The sequence below is a fragment of the Dendropsophus ebraccatus genome, chromosome 1 (genome assembly GCF_027789765.1).
Source record: "Dendropsophus ebraccatus isolate aDenEbr1 chromosome 1, aDenEbr1.pat, whole genome shotgun sequence".
In the NCBI taxonomy this organism is placed as follows: domain Eukaryota; kingdom Metazoa; phylum Chordata; class Amphibia; order Anura; family Hylidae; genus Dendropsophus; species Dendropsophus ebraccatus.
The window spans coordinates 226,077,687-226,103,020 of record NC_091454.1 but is presented as its reverse complement, the minus strand read 5'-3'; the positions used below and the strand labels follow the sequence as shown (position 1 = coordinate 226,103,020).

The window sequence follows — 25,334 nt, the reverse complement described above, 5'->3', positions numbered from 1 at the left end:
CCGACTGGGCCAGCCTCCAGGGAAGCTGACGATGCTGTCAGAGAGCCGGATGTGTGTTTTGGCAGTGCAGGGAGCTGAGCACTTGGCTCTTCTCCTGACACATATATCATGTAATAAAGACAGCAATCGCTCTCTCTTCAGCTGATCATCTCTCCGTGTAATAGGTCATGGCAGCTGATTCAACATATAGAAAAAAATAAACAAGCTATGTTAACCTCTCTACACTCCCACGTAGTCCTTCTGCATCGTATCTGTATCCCCTACCTCCACAAACACTCACTGCCAATCACTGCCTTAGATGGGACAGTATCGCAGCCACTGATTGGCTAAGTAGGCTGTTACTGAAGTTCGAAAGTGTCCTCAGCGGGTGCGATCACCTTGGGATGCAGAGACAAGGCAAGAGGAGACCCGGGAAGCGTGAAGGGATAAGCTCACATGTTCAATATTTTCTACATACTGACATTGAGCACACAAAGTAAGGGCTGCACGGACATCTTTATCCCCGCAGCTCTTGCCACACGATCATCGAGCCATCTAATAGTCTGTAAGTAATGGCCAATCTTACATCCATCTCCCTGACTATGTATCAGATCAGCGCTCACTTATCCCACTCATCAGGTTATGTAATATGCCCTTTTCCGGGGAAGTATATTTCCCTATTGCAACATCTGATGGAACATGCATAACTTTTTTTTTCAATGTATACGGACCTGGGAGGACATTTATTAGGTCCAGCATTTTCTACGCCAGGCTTCCAAATGTCCCCGCAGCTCCGGAACTCAGAGGATTTATGTAGAGGCTCACTGCGGAGAGCGTCCATGCGACAAATTATCATTCCCCCTCCCCCCGAAAAATTATAAATGCGGCACACGCAGAGGCCTCAACCCCCCCCCCACCACCCTCCACCCCCGTAACACCCTCTCTTCGCCCCATTGGCACAGAAGGCGCAGATCAGCCAGATGCAAATAAAATATTCCCAAATGGTCTATTTTCTAATATTTTTACAGCGATCGGGCCCATCTGCGACTAAAAAGGCATTTTAGCCTTTTAATAAATCCCCCCCCCCCCCCAGGTATATTGGGGGACACTGCAGGGAACACATTATGGTTTCTTACTCTTTGCAGGCTCATGGACATTAGACCTTATATGAAGAATAGGAGAACAAAGTAAATTTTATGCTTTATTCTTTCTTTACCTACTGTATTTCCTTTAAAGAAAATCTGTCCCACTGAAAATGCTGTCCAACCTGCAGGCAGCATGTTATAGAGCAGGAGGAGTTGAGCAGATTAATATATAGTTTTTAAGGAAATGTTCCAGGATAACTTGTCTTTTACCCTTGTAATTGTCTGCTCTTATTGGGCTAAGTAGTCACATGGGTGGTCCTATTCAGAGGTTTGAATATGCAAAAGAAAAGCCTGTGGAGCCTCATTCAAGAGTCTCAAAACACAGGACTAGCCAGATATCTTACCAGAAAGGACCCAGCTAAGGGGTGGTTCCTGTAGGGAAACCCCCAAAACCACCATTTTAAGTGGCCCTATAAGTCATTTTAATGACAAGGGAATAACCAAGGCCAGGTATCAGTCTACATACAGCTGTTTCGGGTGTTTCCCCTCATCAGTGTGGAGCAGGATTCTGGCTAGGTGGGAGCAATGCATAGTAGAGCCATGAGAGAAACAGATCGCTGATCTCAGGGAGACCAGCCAAACGATAACACTGCTGGCTGCTATTAAAAGCGCTCAATGCAGTGAAATCCTAGGTGCATTGCCCCCATGTTTCCCAGCTGGCAGTGATATAGTTTGGCTGGTCTCTTATGGCTCTACTAGACATTGCTCCCACCTAGCCAGAATCCTGCTCCACACTGATCAGAAGCAACACCCCGAAACAGCTGTATGTGGATGGATGACTGGTCTTGGTTATTCCCTTGTCATTTCATTCAGTACTTATAGGACTTAATATGGTGTTTTGGTGATTTCCCTACAGGAGCCACCCCATGGCTGGGCCCTTCCCCGTAGAATATCTGGCTATTCCTGTGTTGCGAGACTCTTGAATAAGGCCCCACAGGCTTTCCTTTTGCATATTCATGTTTCCCAGGGGGCAATGGAACTAGGATTTCACTGCATTGAGTGCTTTCACTAGCAGACGACAGTGTTATCGTTTAGCTGGTCTCCCTGAGATCTGCGATCTGTTTCTCTGTTCAGAGGTTGACAGCTCTCTGTGTGTATCTGTATGGGTAGAAAGAGCTGTCAATCATTGAATAGGACCACCTAATTGACTTTTTAACGCACAATATGTAGAGATGAGCGAACTTTCATTGGCAATGGCTGTATCCCAGTTTTCCAGACGTTCCTTAGGAGGTATCCACCCGCTGCACAGAGCCAGCAGACAGTGGGAATCCAATGCCGATTGTTCTGGTTCTCACGAACCAGAAATCCGAAAAGTCTGCTCATCTCTAACAATATGTAGAATAGACAAGTAAGTGCTCAGGGAATGTGGGTGGTGTGGTCCTTTTTTTTTTTACTGTACAGCGCTCGTCTATTCCCAAGCACCTGGCCACACTGAATCACTGGGGGTAGGCCTTCCGTCTCCCAGAGTGACAATCCCCCCTCTGTAATGGAGCCACATCACAGAGTGGAGAGGGTGTCATCACACTGGGGGCCAGCGTGCTTACCCCCAATATTTCGGGGTGGACCAGTGCTTGGTAATAGACAGGCGCATCCCTGTACCAGTGATGGGCTGTTAATGTAAAAAATATATATATATGCACCTAATGGTACATTCGTGTTAAGCTTTATTTGTTAAATTATGTCATCCTTATCTTTTTTTCTTGCTTTCTTGTAACAAATGACCCGAGTTATTGATGGGACAATTAGCTATTCATTAATGTATTTTATTTTCTTAGCAGGATAAGACGCAGGAGACACGAGAAGACGCACATCCCCCAGGTCTCTTCTGTCACCTGTATTCGTATATATAGAGGCCCTTGTGTAGCATTATACAGCTGATAACCGCATGGCACACCTTGTTTTATTTACTGAGATTTTCTTTAACGCTGCAATTATATTCCAAGCAGATTGGGGACAACTCAAATTACATTCATGCTCTTCGGTAGAAGAAGATGGAAATACCGGATGTAAGTCCAATAGTGTTACAGGCCCTTACTGGAATAGACAATGTTCATGGTCAATATTATCACAGGGAGCATTAAAAGGAATATCATCCGATAGACGTTGTGTAGCCCATGAGGGACACCGATTACATAAATCATAGAGTAATGTTAAATACAAACTACATCTACTTGACTGATATAAAAAGGACAATAAGATCTATAGATTGCCTTACCTGTGAAGGCTCCTGATGGTTTTAAGGTAATTCTTTTTGCCCCAAAATAAAATCAGCAGATTAAAAAAAGTTTTAACTTGCACTGACTAATTGTCCTGGCGCGCTCAATGGTAATCATCTTATGTCTTTGAATGAATGAACAAACCAGAGTTTGACTCATGGTTATGGTGTCTTCATGTTTGGTTTATTGTTCATCTTGACATTCGGGTGACTGTTCGTTCTGATCTTTCCATTTTACCTCAGAAGAATGCATTTTTAATTCAAGTGATCTGCAAAATTTATAAAAGTCAACCTCAAAGTTAAATTTAGACAGTTCATAAGTCAGTACAAAGCCCAGTCCTTTGTTGGGCAGCAGGCAGAAGGAACACCAGCTTCGGTGAACGCACACTTTTTCAGCCCCATCAGTCACCTGAATGTTTTTTCAAGATGAATAGTAACTGAAGCACCAAGACAACCGGGACTCAAACTCTGTTTTTTTTTTAGGTTTTTTTTTAGCAGTACAAACATGACAGCCATTTCACCCACTCACCGTCATGTTTGTACTGCTACGTGTCTTGCGGTTGCTGCTAGAAATGATAAGCCCTGATGAATTTGAACTGCATTTGAAATAAAGAATACTGCATGATATCGGTGAGTGTCCTCAGCTTTTCATCCTCATTCTGTGAACGTAAACAAAAATAATGAAACCCCACAAACATGCAGAAAAACACAAAAGTTCCACAAAGTTGGGAGTTGAAGCAGTAAAGCTCAGGTGCCTATTGTTATAGAGTGACAACTGTAAATAATAGATTAGTTATGTTTATGGACCACAGGATGCACCTATATCCTAGAACAGGTTTTTCATTGTCATTTTTTTCTTCCTAATCACAGGGAAGGAATATGACCATTGTTACACATTTTTTCCTTTTAGGATTTCAGGTCAATGAACAGTTTCGTATTTTCCTCTTCTGTCTATTCCTGGTGGTTTATTGGGGGACAATATGTGGGAATCTCCTGATCATCACCCTGGTGTCCACCAGTAAGATCCTCCACACCCCAATGTACTACTTCATCTCACAACTCTCCATCAGTGATATCTTATTATCTACAGATATTGTCCTCAATCTGCTCCACGTCCTACTGAATAATGGGGCCACCATTACTTTTATTGGCTGTATGACTCAATATTATTTTTTCTGTGCCTCAGAAGCTTTTGAGTGTCTTCTCCTGGCTGTGATGTCCTATGACCGATATGTGGCCATCTGTAATCCGCTCCGTTATACTTCTATAATGACCCGGACTTGTTGTATGAACTTCGCTCTTATTAGTTGGTGTTTCAGCTTTTTAATTACACTGATTTCTTCTATCACAACAGGAATGTTGAAATTTTGTGGACCAAATACCATTGACCATTTTTTCTGTGACATTAACCCTCTCCTGGACCTTGCCTGCTCAGATACCTTCACTGTTCATTTTGAAATCACATTTCTAAGTTCTCCTATAGTAATAATCCCCACGATCATGATAACTGTATCTTATGTCAAGATTATGCTCGCCATCCTAAGGATCCCATCCAGTACTGGTAGACAGAAAGCCTTCTCCACCTGTAGCTCCCACCTCATTGTGGAATCCATATTCTATTGGAAGCTGTTTGGTGTTTATGCTGTACCAACACAAGAGCAAACCTTGATCATCATTGAGATCCTATCTCTTCTATATACTGTATTTACACCTTTCATCAACCCCATTATATACAGTCTAAGAAATGAAAATATAAGTAAAGCTCTAAAAAAATTTAAAAACATTGACATATTTACCGAGTGAGTGGAGAGGTGAAACACCAATGTTTATTTTAAGGATAAATACTAAACTAAAACTGACCCAACGGGAAGAAGCAAAAAACAAAAGTTTAGTCCACCAAATATATGTACTGTTCAGTATGGAAGATCCACAGCATAGCAGAGAGTATAAAGATATGGGTCCTCTGTATAACAAGTGCCCCCCATGGGTTCTGGCTTTAGTAAAGACAAAGTTCTCATGTGTGTTTCCAGTATCTCGGTAATGGCTACAGCATCAGATTCTCACCAGGTCTACCTCAATGTGTCTCATGGCTGCAGTGGCATACCATGGCGTACCATGGCGTACCGTACTCCAGGCCACTGCTGAATGTGCTACCCCCACGCTCTGTCCCTAGCTGATGCCCGAGCCCACGTGCAGGGTTAATTTGGCTCCTCAAGATGCCTTACTTGTCCTTGACCCTGCTCGGTCTCCCCAGTGCTGATGTGCGTGTGGTGTTTCTTGTTCATTTAAAGAGGCAGTATGCCTTTAATTGGTTGTTTGCACCAAAGCACTTCCTATAAATTTCTACCCCGTCCTGACCTTGCCGTTGTAGACTCTGCATGCTGTCCCTTTGCATGTGGTGCCAGTGCCATGATTCCTGCCTGCAATTCCTGCCCATGGTTCTTGCCCATGGTTCCTGCCACCTGTGCCTGTTGCTCTGGTTCAATCCATGAGTCGTGCTGTAATTCTGCCTGCCTGCTTATGTGTCTTCAGCTGCACCTCGCCTGCCACCACTAGCAATCCAAGACAGGGGTAGCGACCTAAGGATTGCCTGCCGCAGCAAGTCCATCCCCTCTTTCAGTTGGCACCGGGAAAAGACCAGCAGCCCCTTAGACTCCACTTCCTGGTGCGGCTTTTGCGGCAATTAGCGGTTATACCTCAGGTCCATGACGTCTGCTGTTACAATGAATCTCTTCACATTGCTACCTCGGGTCCTTAAAGTAATTGTGTCACCTAGATTTCTTTTTTTTACTGATTATAACAAGATACTAAAACATCTTTTTTAACTGTAATTTAGGTACATTATTATGGGGGCAACCATCACGCCTGAGCCACTTTTAACAGCATTTAGTGACATGCTTTACAGCTAATGCAGCCATTCCAAATGTGGCCATTGGTCAGAGTAGCTTTGGCAGTGTTGTGGCTGCTAGGTGGGTTAAGGGTCACGTAGGCAATTGTCACGGTAGCCTATGGAGGCATTGCTACCCACCCCCTGTCAGACATGCACTGCTTCCACAGGTTTGGATAACCCAAGTGTATCCTGGTGTGTAGGCAAAATGATAGATAATCCAGTAGCTTAACCAGAATAATGTTCGTTTACCTCAATTTTTCATTGCAATACAAAAAATAAAGCTTCCATGACTGCAGGTGCAGTTGAGAGGTAGAAGAAGGAGTAACTGTGGAAGTGAGAGTAGAGGAGCGCTTTGAGGGCCCTGTCCAAGGTAGCTGTGTACTCTACCAGAATAGCATAGTAGAGAGGAGAAGAAGAAGATACTCAAACTCATGTATCTCACCGCCTTATGTACTACAGTGTCTGGATACCCATCCTATTAGGGTAGTATGAGGTGCCTTTGCTAGGTTGACTAGACATCCTGAAACTTTACAGAACAGCCGTGCGTTACAGCAGAATATGTAGGCATAAACTGCAGCTTTGTCTTGCTGGGGTCAGTACCAAACTCAGACATACTGTCCTGTACCATCCCTGGCGTTTACAAGGCGATCCTCAGAGGACACTAAGGACGAATGTGACTGCAGGTGTGTAGGAGCTCGGAATCTCGGCACACAGCATCCCTGAATGTAGAACTACTGCACCCAGCAGCATACTAACCACATGTGATACACAGATATGCTATTCCATGCTCCGGACTATAGAAGAAGGAATGGCCAATATATACTAGAGTACAGGCTCGGACTGGGCCACCGGGGAGCCGGGGGATTCCCCGGTGGGCCCCGCCCCCTCCTCCCTCTTGCTGGGCCCTTCCCCTGAGCCGGAGAGGGGCCTCCTGTTTAGATCCCGTTTAGTATGGGGAGCTCAAGGGGGCCCCCTGCTGGCTCCCACACTGCTGTGGGGAGTAAAGATCGGCATCAGCACCGCCTGGTGAGCTTATCATGGGCCCTCCCCTCCCCCTGCACTCAGTCAGTGTGGCCCAGCTCCCGGCACTGCTCTCTTCCTGCTTGTTATCAGGAAGATGCAGAGAGAAGGAGCAGCTGCAGGGCCCCTCCATCCCCCTCCCCTCTGCAGTGACATCTCTTCTCTTCTGCCACTGTGTGTGCTGTCGGTGCAGAAGAGAAGGGGGAGGGGCTGCAGGCTGCCGGGTCTGGCTGGGAGAAGAGGAAGTGAAGATGGAGACCAGAGGACTCCATGGAGCTTCCTGCCCTGCTTAACATGTGAGTTTTGTTTACTGTATATTTGTCTGTCTTTGTCATCTGTGTGTGTTTGTACATCTGTGTCATGTGTTTATGCATGTGAGTGTTATATCTATGTAATGTGCCTGTGTGTGTGTGTGTGTGTGTGTGTGTGTGTGTGTGTGTGCATCTACCATGTTTATAGTGTATATTATGTAATGTAGTTCTATAGATATTATATTGTATATATGTAATCTGCATGCTTTTGTATCTGTCTGTCCTGTGTCTGTGTGTGTTAGTATGATTAGATGTATATATGTAAGGTGTGTTGTGTCTGCATGTTTGTGTATCTCTGCAGTATGTCATTTTGTGTGTATGTATGTATGTGTATGTGATGAGAAGACGTTCGCCTTTTGGAGGTTCCTAGTTGTGCAGGAGATCTGTGAGGCTTAGGCGCCGATCAGCTGATTGAGGATTCTCACATCAAAGATGATAGGAGTTGTAGTAGACGTAACAGTAAGACTTTAATCAATGGATAATGTGTTTTGTAGAAAACCCTCAATAGATCTGACGAAGAAGGTTCCTCTCAAAATATCCATTGATTAAAGTCTTACTGTTACGTCTACTACAACTCCTATCATCTTTGATGTGAGAATCCTCAATCAGCTGATCCTCAATCAATGTGCGGCGTGGAACATAACATTGTTTGCTATGGGTCCGCAGAAGGACCTGGCAGTTCACACAGTGAAGCGAGCGGCTCCGGCCGCTTGCTTCACTCTGTGCTATGGGAAGCTCTGATGCGGGCGCGCGCTGATGCGCCCGCATCAGAGCTCCACGGAGGAAAGATCATCCGGCCGGTACTTAAGTACCGGACGTGATGATCTGGGCTGAGACCGGCCGTTCCGTGACCCGGCCGGAGTCACGGAACAGCCGGTCTCCTCCATAGTGTGAACATTGCCTTTGTTTGTGTATGTCGGGTGGGCCCCAAGAATCAATTTCCCTGGTGGGCCAAGGTACCCCAGTCCGACACTGCTAGAGTACATACTATATATGTTCTTACTAATTGTAACTACACGTTCTGAATGCATTATTCATCAGACATTTACATTCATTCATTTATAGTTTTGCTATGAAAAAATGAAAAATAACAGAATTAGAAGGAAAATATGCTGTATTAAGTAAATATAAACTAAAAAGAGGAGCACTAGAGCAATTACATTAAAGCTGGAAGTCCTTTTAGTTTATATTTACTTAATACACCATGTTTTCCTCCTATTTGTGCTATTAGAATTAAAACTATAGAATAAGTTATAAAAATTGGTCAGAACACAGTATAAAGAAGCCAAAAAGTATAAAGTTTTGATTTCAGTCAGAGATCCATGGGGCAGCCACTGATCTGCCCCCATAAGAGGTGTGCACTTCGGGCAGATCTGATACTTAGAGGGGCACATTATTTAAAGGGAACCAATCATCAGAAAAATCACACTTCCCAAACATATATCTATAGCATACATCTCTGGCCGCTATACCCTGCAAACATACTTTGATCATTTCCTGCAGTGTATGCCAATTGATGTCATCTGGGCAATTTTTCAGGGCTGGGGTTTTGATGTAACCGCAGTCAATAGGTGTGATCCACATCACTGTGCCATGGAATCGTCACTGTGAGGCCGGCCTAGCAGCACATAGCCGCTCCGACAACTTTGTTCCAGCAGACGTGCACTGCATAGCTGCATCCTATCCCCGCTGTACTGTGCATGTCCAACAAAGCCACCACCACAGGAAATGCTCAGGGACTAAGGGTGGGTTCACATTGAGGAATTCTCGTGGATAAGCTCTGCGGAATTCCGTCGGCTGTACGCGCTCACGGACGCGCGCCTTTCCGCTGGCTCCATAGACATCATTCTGTGGGCCGGCTGATTCCGCATTCCGACAAAAGAATTGACATGTCCGTGAGCGTGTACAGCCGGTGGAAGTCCGCGGAGTTTATCCGCGAGAATTCCTCAATGTTAACCCACCCTAAAGGAGTCTTCTTCCTGGTGCCTGCAGCAGAGTCAAACTGATTCATCCACTGATGCTCTGTGCTGCAGGATAACAGAAGGACTACAGTAATATGCGCAGTACAGTGGGGATAGGACACCATTGTACTGCACACATCCGCCAGAATAAAGACGTTGGGGTTGCTATGCTCTGCTAGGGCGGCCTCAGAGGCCCATAGAGGGGGGATTATAGCAAAACCTGACCTGGTGACCGTGACTACTACCCTGGAGAAATGCCCAGATGACTAGCTGACATCAATCTGCACACAGCGCGGGAATTGATCAAAGTATGTTTGTGGGGGTATACTGAGCAGAGACGTATTCTATAGATATAGGTTTTGGAAGTGTGTTAAGGGGCGAGATTACCATATCATTTATAACCTTATAAAAGCCTTCGGACTGAAGAATAAAATATTTTTTTTCTATGTTATGGAAGCACAGACAGATATATGAATGGTACCATGTGTTTTCTAGCTCTAACCAGTATCTTACAGTGTCAGCAGCTGACAGGTTCCTTTGAGGACCGGTGTGTGAATATATATACTCCCATTAACTGGTATCAGAAAGTTATATTGATTTAATATTTGTTTTTGTGAAAAAAAAAAAAAATCTCCAGTCTTCCAGTACTTATCAGCTTCTTTATGTCCTGCAGGAAGGGGTGTATTCTTTCCAGTCTGACACAGTGCTCTCTGCTGCCACCGCTGTCCATGTCAGGAACTGTCCACAGCAGGAAAGGTTTTCTATGAGGATTTTAAGCTGCTCTGGACAGTTCCTGACATGGACAGAGGGGGCAGAGGTAAGTTTCTACTTCTGATCAAATTCCCCCCTGCCGCCTGATGGATTTTAAGAATCCATTAAAGGGTAGAATGAAGTCATTATATTTTACTATCACCTTCTTTTCAGCTGCTGTGTTTCCTTTAGGCTTCATTTTTTTTTAATTATATAATCATTTTTTTCTTGTTTTTTTTTTTTTTTTCTTGTAGCAAATGATTATGGGGCCAATTATCTCATAATTCCTCATCTTTTTTATTCCCTCATTGGGATGATCCGCAGGAGACACGAGAAGCCGCACATCCCCCAGGTCTCTTCTGTCACCTGTATATATAGAGGCCCTCGTGTAGCATTATATGGCTGATTACTGCACGGCACTTGTCGTTTTATTCACCGAAATTTTCTTCATTGCAACAACTATATTCCAGGCAGAATAGAGACAATTCTGCCAAATTACATCAGTAGAAGAAGATGGAAATACCTGATGTAAGTCCAGTAGTGTTACAGATTCTTCCTGCCGTAGACAACGTTCATAGTCAGTATTCTCCATTATCCTAATGCAGCCATGTAAGTGATGTGATGTGTTCTGCAATAATAAAGCCTTATCTAGAGGGTGACTCGCCATCGTCTTCATCACCAGGCATCAGTTCACATGACCAGGCGCTCATCTATATCATTTCCTGACACCTCAGCAGTCACTTGTGTTGCAGATGGTGGAGGAAGAGCAACAAAGGGGAATATCATCTGTTAGACTTGATATAGCCCATGAATGACACAGATTACATTAATCATAGGTTTTCAATCCGAACTACATCTAAAACAACAATATACACAGGGGCCAAACATCCATCATCACCCTACTACTATTGGTTTGAGAACCTCTCATCTTTAAAGGATTAGTCTGAGCATTTTTAAAATCCAACAGCTGGGGGGAGGGGGATTTGATAACGAGTAGGAACTCTCCCTGACTCTTGTTAGTTAGTGGCGGGACCGGCCTTGGGACCCCCGCTAGATGGCATTTTTACAACATATGTGTCAAACATAACAGATCAGTGATCTCTATTTCACATGGGGCTCCGGAGTAGACAGGTGGCCTCTGCTCCTCTGATAACCAAGTAGTTTCAGCAAAAAAAGATTAATGTTTTGCTGCAGTGTCTGATTTGGATTCTGCTGATCGGTAAAGGGTTGTCTTCTCTGCTGGTTGGTAAATAGTTGTCTTCTCTGATGATTGGTAAAGGGCTGTCTTCTCCGGTGATCGGTAAAGGTCTGTCTTCCCTGCTGATTGTTAAAGGTCTGTCTTCTCTGTTAATCAATAAAGGGTTGTCTTCTCCACTGATTGGTAAAGGGTCGTCTTCTCTGATGATCGGTAAAGGGCTGTCTTCTCTGCTGGTTGGTAAATAGTTGTCTTCTCTGATGATCGGTAAAGGGCTGTCTTCTCTGCTGGTTGGTAAATAGTTGTCTTCTCTGCTGGTTGGTAAATAGTTGTCTTCTCTGTTAATCAATAAAGAGTTGTCTTCTCTGGTGATTGGTAAAGGGCTGTCTTCCCTGCTGATTGATAAAGGTCTGTCTTCTCTGTTAATCAATAAAGGGTCGTCTTCTCTGATGATCGGTAAATGGATGTCTACTCTGGTGATTGGTAAAGGTTGCCTTCTCCATTGAATGGTAAAGGGTTGTCTTCTCTGCTCATTGGTAAAGAGCTGTCTTCTGGACTTTTTGGTAAAGAGCTGTCTTCTGTATTGTTTGGTAAAGAGTGGTCTTCTCTGGTGATTGGTAACAGGTTTTCTTCTCTGATGATTGGTAAAGGGTTGTCTTCTCCGTGGATTGGTAATGGTCTGTCTTCTTCAATGCAATGATTGGTAAGGAGTTGTCTTCTCCGATGACTGGTAAAGGGTTGTCTTCTCTAATAATTGGTAAAGGGTTGTAATCTCTAATGATTAGAAAAGGGCTGTCTTCTCCAATGATTGGTATGGAGTTGTCTTCTCCAATGATTGGTAAAGGGTTGTCCTCTCTAATGATTGGTAAAGGGTTGTCTTCTCTAGTGGTTGGTAAAGGGTTGTCTTCTCTGCTGGTTGTTAAAGATTTGTCTTCTGCGCTGATTGATAAAGGGTTGTCTTCTCCGACCTGTCATATTTTCTGCTCATCCAATATGGGATTGAATCCATTCTTGCAGATCATGTATATCTGTATATGCCGATTTTCTTCCCTGGGCTGGAAGCAAGATAATGTGACATGTCAAATAGCTAGAAATGTCACCAAAACTTCCAAGTAGTACTCTGGCCCCTAATTCTACAGGTGGTGTTGCCTCTAAGGATCCTCCAGCAGCTGTAGGATGCAGTCAGAATTGCTTCAGATACATGGCACAACCTACCTATTGAGTTATCCCCAACTGTTTAGCTGCTGAATACTACCCATTCCAGTTACTTGACTGGATACAGTTGTATGTACTGTGTTTTGGCATAGATAACACACAAAACATGAACTCTCCTTGGATGTGTAGCCCTGTTTAAAGGGGATATTCAGTGCTACAAAAACATAGACACTTTCTTTCAGAGACAACACGACTCTAGTCTCCAGTTCAGGTGCGGTTTGCAATTAAGCTATATTCACTTCAATGGAACTGAGCAGGAAAACCCTGTCCAAGCTGGAGACATGAGTGGGGCTGTCTGTGGAAGAAAGTGACCATTTTTTTGTAGCACTGGACAACCCCTTTAAAATGGCCCTCATTTACTAAGATTGTGACATCAGCATTTAGTGTCCAAAATGTATTAAAGTGTCCAGGTTATATTGATTTTTAAAGGGACACTTTCACTTTTTGGATTTAAAACACAAAATGACGAGTGTGTGTGTGTGTGTGTGTGTGTGTGTGTATACATCAGGCTGTACCTATCTCCTTAACCAGTTTTTCCATTGGTGTTTCATTTTTTCTAATGACAGGGAAGGAATATGACCAACGTTACAGATTTTTTCCTCTTAGGATTTCAGGTCAATAAACAGTTTCGTATTTTCCTGTTCTGTCTTTTTCTGTTTGTTTATTGGGGGACAATATGTGGGAACCTCCTGATCATCACCCTGGTGTCCACCAGCAAGATCCTCCACAACCCAATGTACTTCTTCATCTCACAACTCTCCATCAGTGATATCTTATTGTCTACAGATATTGTCCCCAACCTGCTCCACATCCTACTGAATAATGGGGCGACTATCACATTTATTGGCTGTATCACTCAATATTATTTCTTCGGTGCATCCGAAATGTTTGAGTGTCTTCTCCTGGCTGTGATGTCCTATGACCGATATGTGGCCATCTGTAATCCCCTCCGTTATACTTCTATAATGACCCGGACTTGTTGTATGAACTTGGCTCTTTTTAGTTGGTGTTTCAGTTTTTTCATTACACTGATTTCTTCTATCACAACAGGAATGTTAAAATATTGTGGACCAAATATCATTGACCATTTTTTCTGTGACATTAACCCTCTCCTGGACCTTGCCTGCTCAGATACCTTCACTGTTCATTTCGAAATCACAATTCTAAGTTCTCCTATAGTAATAATCCCCACAATCATGATAATTGTATCTTATGTCAAGATTATTGTTGTCACCTTAAGGATCCCATCCAGTACCGGTAGACAGAAAGCCTTCTCCACCTGTAGCTCCCACCTCATTGTGGTCTCCATGTTCTATGGGACTATATTCAGTGTTTATGCTGTACCAACACAAGACCGAACCTTGACTATGAGTAAACTCCTATCATTACTATATACAGTATTTACACCTTTCATCAATCCCATTATATACAGTCTAAAAAATTATAATATAAGTAAAGCTCTAAAAGGAATATTAAATAGTTTTTTTTTTTTTTTCAATTAATTAAAAAATATCTTTAATGAGTTCATCTGGATTTTGCATAAGGAACAGAATGAGTGACGGGGAGCTGAAACAATGTTAATTTTGAGAAGAAAAGCCAAATATATGTTCCTTCCATTATAAGAAGAACCACAGCTAAGGGTTCAAAGATCTGGGTCTCTGTATAAGGACTCTCCCCCGTCCCCCATGGGTTCTGATCTTAGGTGTGACTTCCCACTCCATTGCACATAGTTTTCAGAGTAATGGGTAAGGCCATGTTCTCACAGTGTAAGACACCGGCCATTCTGTAACCCGGCCGATTCACAGAACAGGCGGTGTCAGAGAAGGTGATCCTGGCCAGTACTGCAGTAGCGGTTGGATGATCTTAACCGCTGCAGAGCCGCTCGCTCCACTGTGTGCACTGACAGGGTTTTCTGTGGTCGCTATTCACTGAATAGCGACCACAAAAAACTGACATGTCACTTTCTTGCAGCGCTGCTAGGGATCCCGTCCGGAGTGTATACTATGTGTATACACTCCGGCCAGGATTTAATGCTTTCACATACAACGTGTGTTCTGTATAAATCATGGCCATTGTTGCAACGGCTGTGATTTCTACAATATATACGTTGTGTGAATACAGCCTAATGGTGTATCACAGTGTCCCAAGTGGGTGATAGCTCTGGCTTATGCATCAGATTCTTATTAGGTCTACCTCAATGACTCTCTCTACAACACTACCCCAGGTCCTTAAGTTCATTGGAAATTAAATTAAAAATATATTGGCCCCGAACTTCTGCCACTTGTTTGGATGGAGTTGTTTGCTTCTTCCTGGTCCCTGGGACTTCTGGTTCAGACATGAAATATCCGCTCTGCTCATGGATGGAGAGCGGAGTTTCAGCATAAAATGTTGAATGTTTACTATTGTAGACTTGGCGGACACATGGGCAACTACACCTGGTATTATCCACTGCTGATTTATGTGTAAGCAGATTTTGTTTTTTATATTTTTCAGCCACAATATACAAGAAAAAAGATCCCCTGGTTTCAGCTTCCACCTTTATGTTCCAAAGAAGAAAGGTTTTCATAATTAGGTCCTGTTCACACAAGACAAGAACAGCAACCGTTGTCTCATATGTTCACCCAGCCAATACTACAGTACTACAGTATCGGGCGAATAGACATCAATTAGAATGCCGGCACATTCGGGTGTACTTTTGGGTGTGCCCGCACTCCAATTAGACATAGACCACAATATAAAGTATGGCCAGGAGCTGTACTTTACACTGCAAGTACAGGCTATCTTGTCTTGTCCTGTGTTCACTAAATAGTGCCCACACAAATAGACCTGTCAATTATTTTGTGCGGCTGCAGAGGACGCCATACACACTCCGTTATTCTATACACACTATTCTATGCTGCCACCATTCCTGAGTTCCATATTTTTCTAGAAGCTGGTCTATATCCAAGATGGCGCTGGCCAGGAAACTACATCTTCAAGCATACATTGTACCTCAGAGCCATTTGCCAAGTATCCACCTCAATTTGTCTATCTATCTATCTATCTATCTATCTATCTATCTATCTATCTATCTATCTCCTATCTATCTATCTATCTATCTATCTATCTATCTATCTATCTATGTATCTATCTCCTATCTATCTATCTCCTATCTATCTATCTATCTATCTATCTATCTATCTATCTATCTATCTATCTCCTATCTATCTATCTATCTATCTATCTATCTATCTATCTATCTCCTATCTATCTATCTCCTATCTATCTATCTATCTATCTATCTATCTATCTATCTATCTCCTATCTATCTATCTCCTATCTATCTCCTATCTATCTATCTATCTATCTATCTATCTATCTATCTATCTATCTCCTATCTATCTATCTATCTATCTATCTATCTATCTATCTATCTCCTATCTATCTATCTATCTATCTATCTATCTATCTATCTATCTATCTCCTATCTATCTCCTATCTCCTATCTATCTATCTCCTATCTATCTATCTATCTCCTATCTATCTATCTATCTATCTATCTATCTATCTATCTATCTATCTATCTATCTCCTATCTATCTATCTCCTATCTATCTCCTATCTATCTATCTATCTATCTATCTATCTATCTATCTATCTATCTATCTGTCTCCTATCTATCTCCTATCTATCTATCTATCTATCTATCTATCTATCTATCTATCTCCTATCTATCTATCTATCTATCTATCTATCTATCTATCTATCTATCTAAGAAATTCAGAATGAATGCAGCACTCGTGTAGCGATGAATGTGGTGCCAGGCGGTATATACCAGCGACCACCCGGTATAGGTAATATAAATCAGAAGAATACCGCAGCACTCATGGGATAGAGTTCAACACAACGTGTTTATTTCCCCAAACCGTGACGTTTCGCTCTCCACACTAAGAGCTTTTTCAAGCAGTGGTCTGCTTGAAAAAGCTCTCAGTGTGGAGAGCGAAACGTCGTGGTTTGGGGAAATAAACACGTTGTGTTGAATTCTATCCCATGAGTGCTGCGGTATTCTTCTGATCTATCTATCTATCTATCTATCTATCTATCTATCTATCTATCTATCTCCTATCTATCTATCTATCTATCTATCTATCTATCTCCTATCTATCTCCTATCTATCTATCTATCTATCTATCTATCTATCTATCTATCTCCTATCTATCTATCTATCTATCTACCTATCTATCTATCTATCTATCTATCTATCTATCTCCTATCTATCTATCTATCTATCTATCTCCTATCTATCTATCTATCTATCTATCTATCTATCTATCTATCTATCTATCTCCTATCTATCTATCTATCTATCTATCTATCTATCTATCTATCTATCTCCTATCTATCTATCTATCTATCTATCTATCTCCTATCTATCTATCTATCTATCTATCTATCTATCTATCTATCTACCTACCTATCTATCTATCTATCTATCTATCTATCTATCTATCTATCTATCTCCTATCTATCTATCTATCTATCTATCTATCTATCTATCTATCTATCTATCTATCAATCTATCCTATTCTATTCTAATCAATTCTTTTGTATTCTAATCAATTCTATTCTATTAGGCCCCATTCACACGTCCGTGTCAGTTTTTACTAACAGGAAATCCTGATCAGGAGACCTCAAATGTCATCAGGATAGTATCAGGATTTCCTGACAGTAATCCGTTTTTACCATCAGGAAACCATCAGGAAAAACCTTCAGGATTTCCTGATGAGATAATATGGTCTAGTATGCCAACATAAATCACAGGTACCCGTGTACCTGGATGGCCACAGGCTGCAGAACTACAACTCCCATCATGGCCTGTCAGCAAGGCATGATGGGAGTTGTACGTCTGCAACCTGGATGGCCACAGACTGCAGAACTACAACTCCCATCATGGCCTGTCAGCAAGGCATGATGGGAGTTGTACGTCTGCAACCTGGATGGCCACAGACTGCAGAACTACAACTCCCATCATGGCCTGTCAGCAAGGCATGATGGGAGTTGTACACTGCAACCTGGATGGCCACAGACTGCAGAACTACAACTCCCATCATGGCCTGTCAGCAAGGCATGATGGGAGTTGTACGTCTGCAACTTGGATGGCCACAGACTGCAGAACTACAACTCCCATCATGGCCTGCCAGCAGAGCCATGATGGGAGTTGTACTTCTGCAACCTGGATGGCCACAGGCTGCAGAACTACAACTCCCATCATGGCCTGCCAGCAGAGCCATGATGGGAGTTGTACTTCTGCAACCTGGATGGCCACAGGCTGCAGAACTACAACTCCCAACATGGCCTGCCAGCACAGCATGGTGGGAGTAGTAGTCCTAAGGGGTAATCTCACCTGTCCTGGATCCTGCTCTGTCGGGGCCGCGAGGTTGGGGTCCGGGTCAGAGTGCAGTGCTGAGGTCCGGGCGGCGGCGGCGGTCGGAGGTGCGGAGCATCCGGCGGGCGGCCCGGTGGTGAGTTCCCGGGGGGGAGAGGGTCAGATGCAAGAGAGCCGGTGCTCCAGTGGTGAGGGGGGCGGCGGGGGGCGGGCGGGGGGGGGGGGGGGGCTAACGGGTACTGGGGGTTAGGCGGCGGGGGGGGGATCTGCACCGCACTCTGGCCGGCCAGCCCTGTAGTGCCGGGCAGAGTGTGCGGTGCGGTGCGGGGGGGATGGGGGTGTGCGGGTGATCGGCCGGCGGCCGGGGCTGGCTCTCTACCAGTCCGGAATCGCGGGCACTTTCCTGATATACATCAGGAAAATGCCCGTGATTCCGGCGCTCCCATAGACTTCTAAGGGGGCGTCCGTGCCGGATTTCCGGACGAAAATAGGACAGGATCTAAAAAATCCGGAAGGGTGTCCGTGTCTAATGTTAGTCTATGAGTCCGGAAATCCGTCCGGATTTCCTGATAGGAAATCCGGACAGATTTTCCGGACGTGTGAAGGGGGCCTTAGAGATAGAGCGATTAGTAAAAACTTTGAAAGCTCAAAATTCAAGGCTTGAAAATTTGATCGAATATCAAAACCCACATCCTATTGAAGTCAATAGGAGTTGCATGCTCATTTCTTGGAAACATAAATTCAGAGGCAACAGAGGCAGTGAAATAGGCCAGTGTACAGACTACCCAGTGCATAATAAAATCTGACCATCAGCGGAGTCTTGTCCGCGTGCCCTGAGCCAAGAAGACAGGTGCTAATGCAAAGTCAGGTAAGTTTTACGTATGGCAATAGGAGGTTTTTTATTTGTATTTTTAATGTAGCGCAGAAGGCAATAAGGTCACCTGCGACAATGTGAATACATTTAGCTTGCGCCCCTGACATATGCCAGCCACTAGGTGCAAGTTCTTGTCTTCTCTCTGGCATATACCAGCCATAACCCAAACTTCCTGGCATATGCCAGCTGTAACCCCAGCACACCTTCCACAGCAAGGCGGGAGGCTAACCGAGCCTGCCGAACCCAGGTTCAGTTTCGAAAGTTGCAAACATATTTTGCAAAGTTTGTAACAAGCTTGGGAAGATGGCACTCGCACATTAAGGCTATGTTCACACTACGTAAAACTACAGCCGTTATTGCCGATGGCAACAACGGCCATAGTTTTTGTGCAGTGGAACACAGCCTATTAAGCAATGGCATCCCGGCCGGACCGTACACACATGGTATACGCTCCGGCCGGGATCTGTGCGACCCCGCAATTAACTGACAGGTCAGTTTTCTGCGGACGGAATTCAGTGGCCGCTCGCTTCACTGTGTGCTATGGTAAGCTCTGATGCGGGCGCGCGCTGATCATCACGGAATGGCCGGTCTCATACGTTGTGTGAACATAGTCTAAAAGAAAAAAAAAGTTTGCCACACTCCCCCAGTGTCCTCCTCGAGTCTTCAGACCATTCAGTCAATCACTGACTGAGATGGGACAGCACCATGGCCAGTGATTGGCTGAGCGGCTTGTCACTCTTGTCTATAAAGTGACAGCCCACTCAGCCAATCACTGTCCAGTCCAAGTCAGCCAGTAATTGGCTGAGCTGGCTGTAACTCTAGAGACAAGAGTGACAGCCCATTCACTGATTGACTGGAATGGACAGCACCCATGGCCAGGGATTGGTTGAGCAGACTGTTACCAAAAAAGAGACCGAGGAAGAAAGACTTCCGGGGAGTGAGCTAACGTCAGTAAAATGAGCGGCTTCATCCGCACACTGCCCATATAAATACTGGGCCAAAGCCCTTAACATTCCGGATATCTCTAAACACATTCACACAGGTTTGGCAGCCTTCGGGAAACAAATAGTCAATGAAAAGTGGAGGGAGACACAACTTAAACTCACTCACAACGCCATTTATGCTTTCACGCTGCCTCCTTCCATCTTGCTTCCGGACCGTAAGGCAATGTGCCCGAAATGCAATACACCAAAAACGGATCTATTCCATGGTATATGGCACTGTCCCCGTTTGAAAGCCTTCTGGAAGGATGTAACCTTTCTTCTTAATTCAGTCACCTCAATTTCGTCCAATTTGACCCCGCTGGAGGCTCTATTCCACATAGGGCTAGCCAGGGAAGGCTCGGAGGAGACATACACTTACCTTCCGGCGCTAGCTCACCCCATACTGACCATGGCAAAACACTGCATCCTACAAGAGTGGATCCGTCCTACTCCTCCCACACTAGAACGGGTGATATCCAAACTACAACATTTGTTTTACGTTGAGCGCCGACTAGCCCTACGAAACAAAGAAACACTTACGGCCCCTTTATTCCGCAAATGGAAACGATTCCTTACGGCGTACTTTTCGCACCCTGAATTACAACATATAGTGCAGCCGTTTACGCAATCTACCTGGTATCTGACCGAAGACTTAAAAGCGGCATTGGGACCCTTCAAATTTATTAGGCCTCCCTGGTCCCCTAGCCCATTGGCCCCTCCTCCCCCCTCTACTCCTACGTACACCCTGTAATTGACCTACGTGCTCACCACCCACTGCAGGTGTCTGCCGCGGGAGGTGGACATGATCCAATATGACTTACGTAAGTGTCGCTGCATACTTCATACCCTCGGACGCTGTCCCTCAGGACATCCCCTTGCCGTCTCGCCTTGAGTCTGAGCCACGACTTACTATGGTATATTGAGTGCGAAAGTCTGGTCGGTCTTGTACTTTCCTCTCTCTTCTGTTCTTCACTCCTTTCTTTTCCTATCTTTCTTTTTTTTTTTTTTTTTGTTGCTTTTGTTTTGTTTGTTTGTTTGTCTGTTCTTTCTCTACTCCCATGAGTATGGGATAATTGTGAAACCCCAGTTCGTGGTTACCTGTTAATGACTGTGGGATACATGGTGGTGTTGACAAGTGACTCAACATACCCTCGTGGACTGACATCCAGTCGTTACGACTCTTCCCTGATCTTGGCCTACGGGCACTCCTTGTCCTCACATCTGGGACAAATGTGGAACACACTACTTTACCTTCTTCTGTACGTTTCTTGATGCTGTGTGGTATGCTTAATGGCGCCTCTGCTGAGATTTTTCTGGTCTTATCTTTGTATGCCTTGTGTATGATCACCTGACCCACTGTCATTGTTTGTTTATTTGTTATTGGAATAAAATATTATTCAAAAAAAAAAAAAAAAAAAAATGAGCGGCTTTTACAGGCCACAGTAAAACAGCTTAACACCTGCAGGCATTTAGCTCTTTTACTGCGGTTCGTTAAAGTTCAGTATGGCACAAACTCATATATTGAAGTTTGTTCATCTTCACTCGCAATGCCTGTGCCAGGCTCAGGGCTGGCCTGCTTTACTAAGAGGCAGGCATCTCATTGTAAATCCAGCCGGGGAAAAGGGCAAACAGGGGCGGGGCTTTATTTAAATGTTCCCTATAGTGGTTTTCACAAAAATTTAGAACACCAGAAAAACTGCCTGGGGGAGATTAAAGTTTGATCACATGAAAAAAAAAAAAAAAAATCACAAAATTTTGTTCATTGCTCAGTTGGAGCTTTTGGGCAGGTTTAGGCTGCACTTGGAAAGGGCCACCTGTAGAAAGTGGAGCTAGTGCTCAGTTACGGAGTGGTACGGGAAATGTGTTAGTTTTGTTTATGTTTTGTTAAGGTAAATGGGCAAACTGCTGTGTGTGTTGGCACAAGGAAAAAAACTTAGGTGGAGGCACAAAAAGGACTAAGTACTGTGTGAGGGGAGCGAGAGTATCAAGGAGAAAAGGACTGTATGCCTTGTTAGAAAGAGGGGTGTGAGCCATTAGAAATGGACACTAAAATGGCAAGGCCTTAAATAGTTACATAGTTACATAGTTACAAACTCAATGTAACCAAAGCTCCAGGGCCTGATGGATTGCATGTATATTCATGTATATTCATGTTTATTCATTATTCTTTTTGGAGGATATTACATGATTTGATTTACATTCAATTTATTTTTTAGTTTTACTCCTTTGTGGAGAAAACCATAGGAGACTATGATAACAATATCCTCGGGGTTGTGATACGTGGTCCCTTTGCCTCCACTCTGTGTATAAATACAAGCAGTCTTTTCCATATGATCTTCATTTCCACGACTCTAGAAATCCTCCTGTACATTTCAATTCATCAGTAGGAAAACATTTCTCCTGGACCATGAACGCTCCCAATGTAAGTACCCCCTGATCCACACTCTGGAGCCCCGGTCAGGATTTTCCTCCAGCACTGACAAAGAGAACTTTATTCAGTAAACATTTTATATGCAAGTAAACTTGGCATGATACCCCCCCCCCCCCCCCCCCCATAGATTTTAAAATAGATTTTTAAGTTAAGAAACATAATGTCCAGCGGCACTCACCATAAAACTTTCCTGTAGTGGATGTCATTTGGATATTGAATAAAGATTACGTACCACCAGACATTATCTTTTTGACTTCGTTACACATGGGCTGTTCTATAACCAAGCTGAGCACTATTAAATTGATTATGTGTGAATTTAGGACTTGATATCTCTGCCTTCTGGGAGTTGTCATGCGGGTGAAATCTCCTGCTCCTGGAATATATACACTACCCCTATAGTCCAATAGTCGAATAGTTGCACAATGTCATCAATGGTACCCAAAAATTCGGATATGCACCCACACTCTCGTGCCTAGAAAGGCTCATGTCCTGGATGTGGATTTGTGGGAAGTGAGAGCTCAGAAGAAGAAGGCTTCAGTGGTCTTCTGCTCCCCGGACAACCCTTTTATAGACCATTCAAACAAGCTCTATACTAGACTTGTACACTAGGTTGAAGTTTTTCCACTCTGGCTTCATTTGTGATTATTATTTCTCCTTAACACAAACCCTCAGCTATTGGGACCTGACTTTGCCAACTACTTTTTGTATTCTCCATCATCCATTTCTTACCATGCTTGACTCCAACACTGCAATGCACAACCCATTCCCATTATATCTGTTTGATGTCACTCAGCAAATAAAACCTTGGACCAGTTAAGGGCACCTGAATCCTTGGGTCAGCTAAGTACATCAGTCAAAACCATGGTCACGGGAAAGAACTGGGAAATTGCGTCGGCTGATCAACTTTTTAAGGGAGCCAGAATATAAGAACCATGACATGTATAACTCTGTATACTACTATATGATATTACAGGCACCTATATGGCCCATTACGTGATCTATCTATATTATATTAAACCTCTACTGATTCTATTTATACAACTCTTATTATTCTACTACTTCCTCCACCATCACGACTACGACTACAATGAATAGTGATAATAATTATTGTTTTAGTCTAATCTACAGCATAGTTTGTTACATTTCAAGGTCTGCTTTACTTATCTTCTTTTTTCTACATTTCCAGCAGAACAATCTGACGCTGATCACTGAGTTTTTCTTGTTAGGATTTCAAGGCAGCCGACATCTAAGACTTGTTCTGTTCTGTCTTCTCCTGGTGATCTACACTGCCGCAATATGTGGGAACCTCCTGATAATATTATTAGTGTCCATCAGTAAGAACCTCCACACCCCAATGTATTTCTTCCTCGCACAACTGTCCATCAATGACATCTTCTTGACCACAGATGTTGTTCCTAAGATGCTCCGTATCCTGCTGAATAATGGGGCCACCATCACCTTTAATGACTGTATCACTCAGTTGTATTTTTTTGGAGCCACAGAGGCGTCTGAGTGTCTCATCCTAACAGTGATGTCTTATGACAGATATGTGGCTATCTGTAATCCCCTCCGCTATGCTTCTATTATGACAAGTGGGCATTGTGTGAGGTTGGCCTCCATGTGTTGGGTGTTAGGCTTCTCCATTGTATTGACCTACATCATAACAACATCCATGCTTAAGTTTTGTGAACCGAACGTCATTGACCATTTCTTCTGCGATTATGTTCCTTTACTAGAAAATGCTTGTTCCGACACCTTCATTGTTGAACTTGAGGTAACATTACTTAGCGTGCCCCTAGTCATCTTCCCAAGCCTTATAATTATAGTATTGTATGCACGTATTATAGTCACCATTGTAAGGATTCCATCCAATATTGATAGGAAGAAAGCCTTCTCCACCTGTAGCTCCCACCTCATCGTTGTCTGCATATTTTACTGGACTATATTCAGTGTTTATGTTTTCCCAACAAGGGAGCAAAAATTGACTGTCAGTAAGATCCTATCTCTTCTGTATACTGTATTCACCCCATTTATTAACCCCATCATATACAGCTTAAGAAATAAAGACATTAAAAATGCCTTACAGAAAACAAGGAACAAACTTTCTCTGTTGTGACTGTTGTCTAAAAAAAATTAAATATAAATAATCTACCAGTTGTTTGTTAAATGCTGTTTAAAGGATTTTACTTATTTCTATTATTGTTGTGTTCAATTTGAGTAAAAATATTGGGTTGACACCAAGTACACAGCTCAATGTTGAAATTAAAACATCATGAAGAAAGAACGTTACACTGGTCTTCTTAACCTTATTCCAGATACACTAATAGCTCAACTAGTCATGGAACCAGTGGGACAGACAAATTGTTTGGAGTGTCCCAAGAGAATTTTTTGATCACAACAATGTGAGGCTGCCCGTTGCTCATAGTACTTTGTGGCCTAAACATGCAACCATGCGGCATGCAGAGTTTCAGATGTGTCTCCCATGGCGCTCATATGGGACGTCATTGGTCAACAATTGTAAAGGGAGCTGCCCGCAGCAAATCTTGATGATGTGCGCTCCAAAGTTAATCAGTGTGGCAGAACATTCATTAGACAATCATGAATAACCTCTTCATGTCTACCCATTATGTGATTTCCATAATCGTTTTCCTTCTTGATGTTACAGATTTAATGTTGAGGAGTGTACACACTTTACTGTTTTCTGCATTACATATTAACCCCTTAAGGACAGAGCCTGAAATGGCCTTAAAGAGAACCAATCATGGACGAAAGTTAAAAAATTTTATTCCCTAATTAGATGTAAATCATCATTTTATTGACATTTGTAAATATAATTAATTATTTTTATTGCCACGTTTTTTAATTATTCACTTTTTACTTTCCTGTCTCGAGCCGGCTCTTTTCAAAAGAGCCGGCGCGAGACAGGAAACTCCCGTCATGCAGAACGGCAGGAAAGGTTCCCATGATCCTTTGCCCGCCGCTTTGTTAATACACAGTGATC

General features: G+C 43.3%; 3 protein-coding genes across 3 annotated transcripts; all 3 read left to right on the top strand.

Annotated features, from left to right (window-relative positions):
* Positions 1 to 3,960: 3,960 nt before the first annotated feature.
* LOC138785643 (olfactory receptor 5G3-like) lies at positions 3,961 to 5,142 on the top strand. The gene is made up of 2 exons (XM_069961803.1): positions 3,961 to 3,969; positions 4,210 to 5,142. The coding sequence occupies exons 1-2, from the start codon at positions 3,961 to 3,963 to the stop codon at positions 5,140 to 5,142; spliced, it is 942 nt and encodes a 313-aa protein (XP_069817904.1).
* A 180-nt stretch (positions 5,143 to 5,322) lies between these two features.
* On the top strand, positions 5,323 to 22,289 carry LOC138785636 (olfactory receptor 5G3-like). The gene is made up of 5 exons (XM_069961790.1): positions 5,323 to 5,376; positions 13,248 to 14,160; positions 19,962 to 20,078; positions 20,193 to 20,371; positions 22,119 to 22,289. The coding sequence occupies exons 1-5, from the start codon at positions 5,323 to 5,325 to the stop codon at positions 22,287 to 22,289; spliced, it is 1,434 nt and encodes a 477-aa protein (XP_069817891.1).
* A 20-nt stretch (positions 22,290 to 22,309) lies between these two features.
* Positions 22,310 to 24,449, top strand: LOC138785629 (olfactory receptor 6N1-like). The gene is made up of 2 exons (XM_069961777.1): positions 22,310 to 22,324; positions 23,520 to 24,449. Exons 1-2 carry the CDS (start codon positions 22,310 to 22,312, stop codon positions 24,447 to 24,449), a joined length of 945 nt encoding a protein of 314 aa, XP_069817878.1.
* The last annotated feature ends 885 nt before the right edge of the window (positions 24,450 to 25,334 follow it).

What these genes read in the sequence shown, in the direction of transcription:
- LOC138785636 (XM_069961790.1), top strand. Translation starts at nt 5,323, where the DNA reads ATGGGTTCTGGCTTTAGTAAAGACAAAGTTCTCATGTGTGTTTCCAGT. An exon ending in TGTGTGTTTCCAGTATCTCG is followed by an intron (nt 5,377 to 13,247) that starts GTAATGGCTACA and finishes TTCTAATGACAG; the next exon opens with GGAAGGAATATGACCAACGT. An exon ending in TCTAAAAGGAATATTAAATA is followed by an intron (nt 14,161 to 19,961) that starts GTTTTTTTTTTT and finishes ACATTCACACAG; the next exon opens with GTTTGGCAGCCTTCGGGAAA.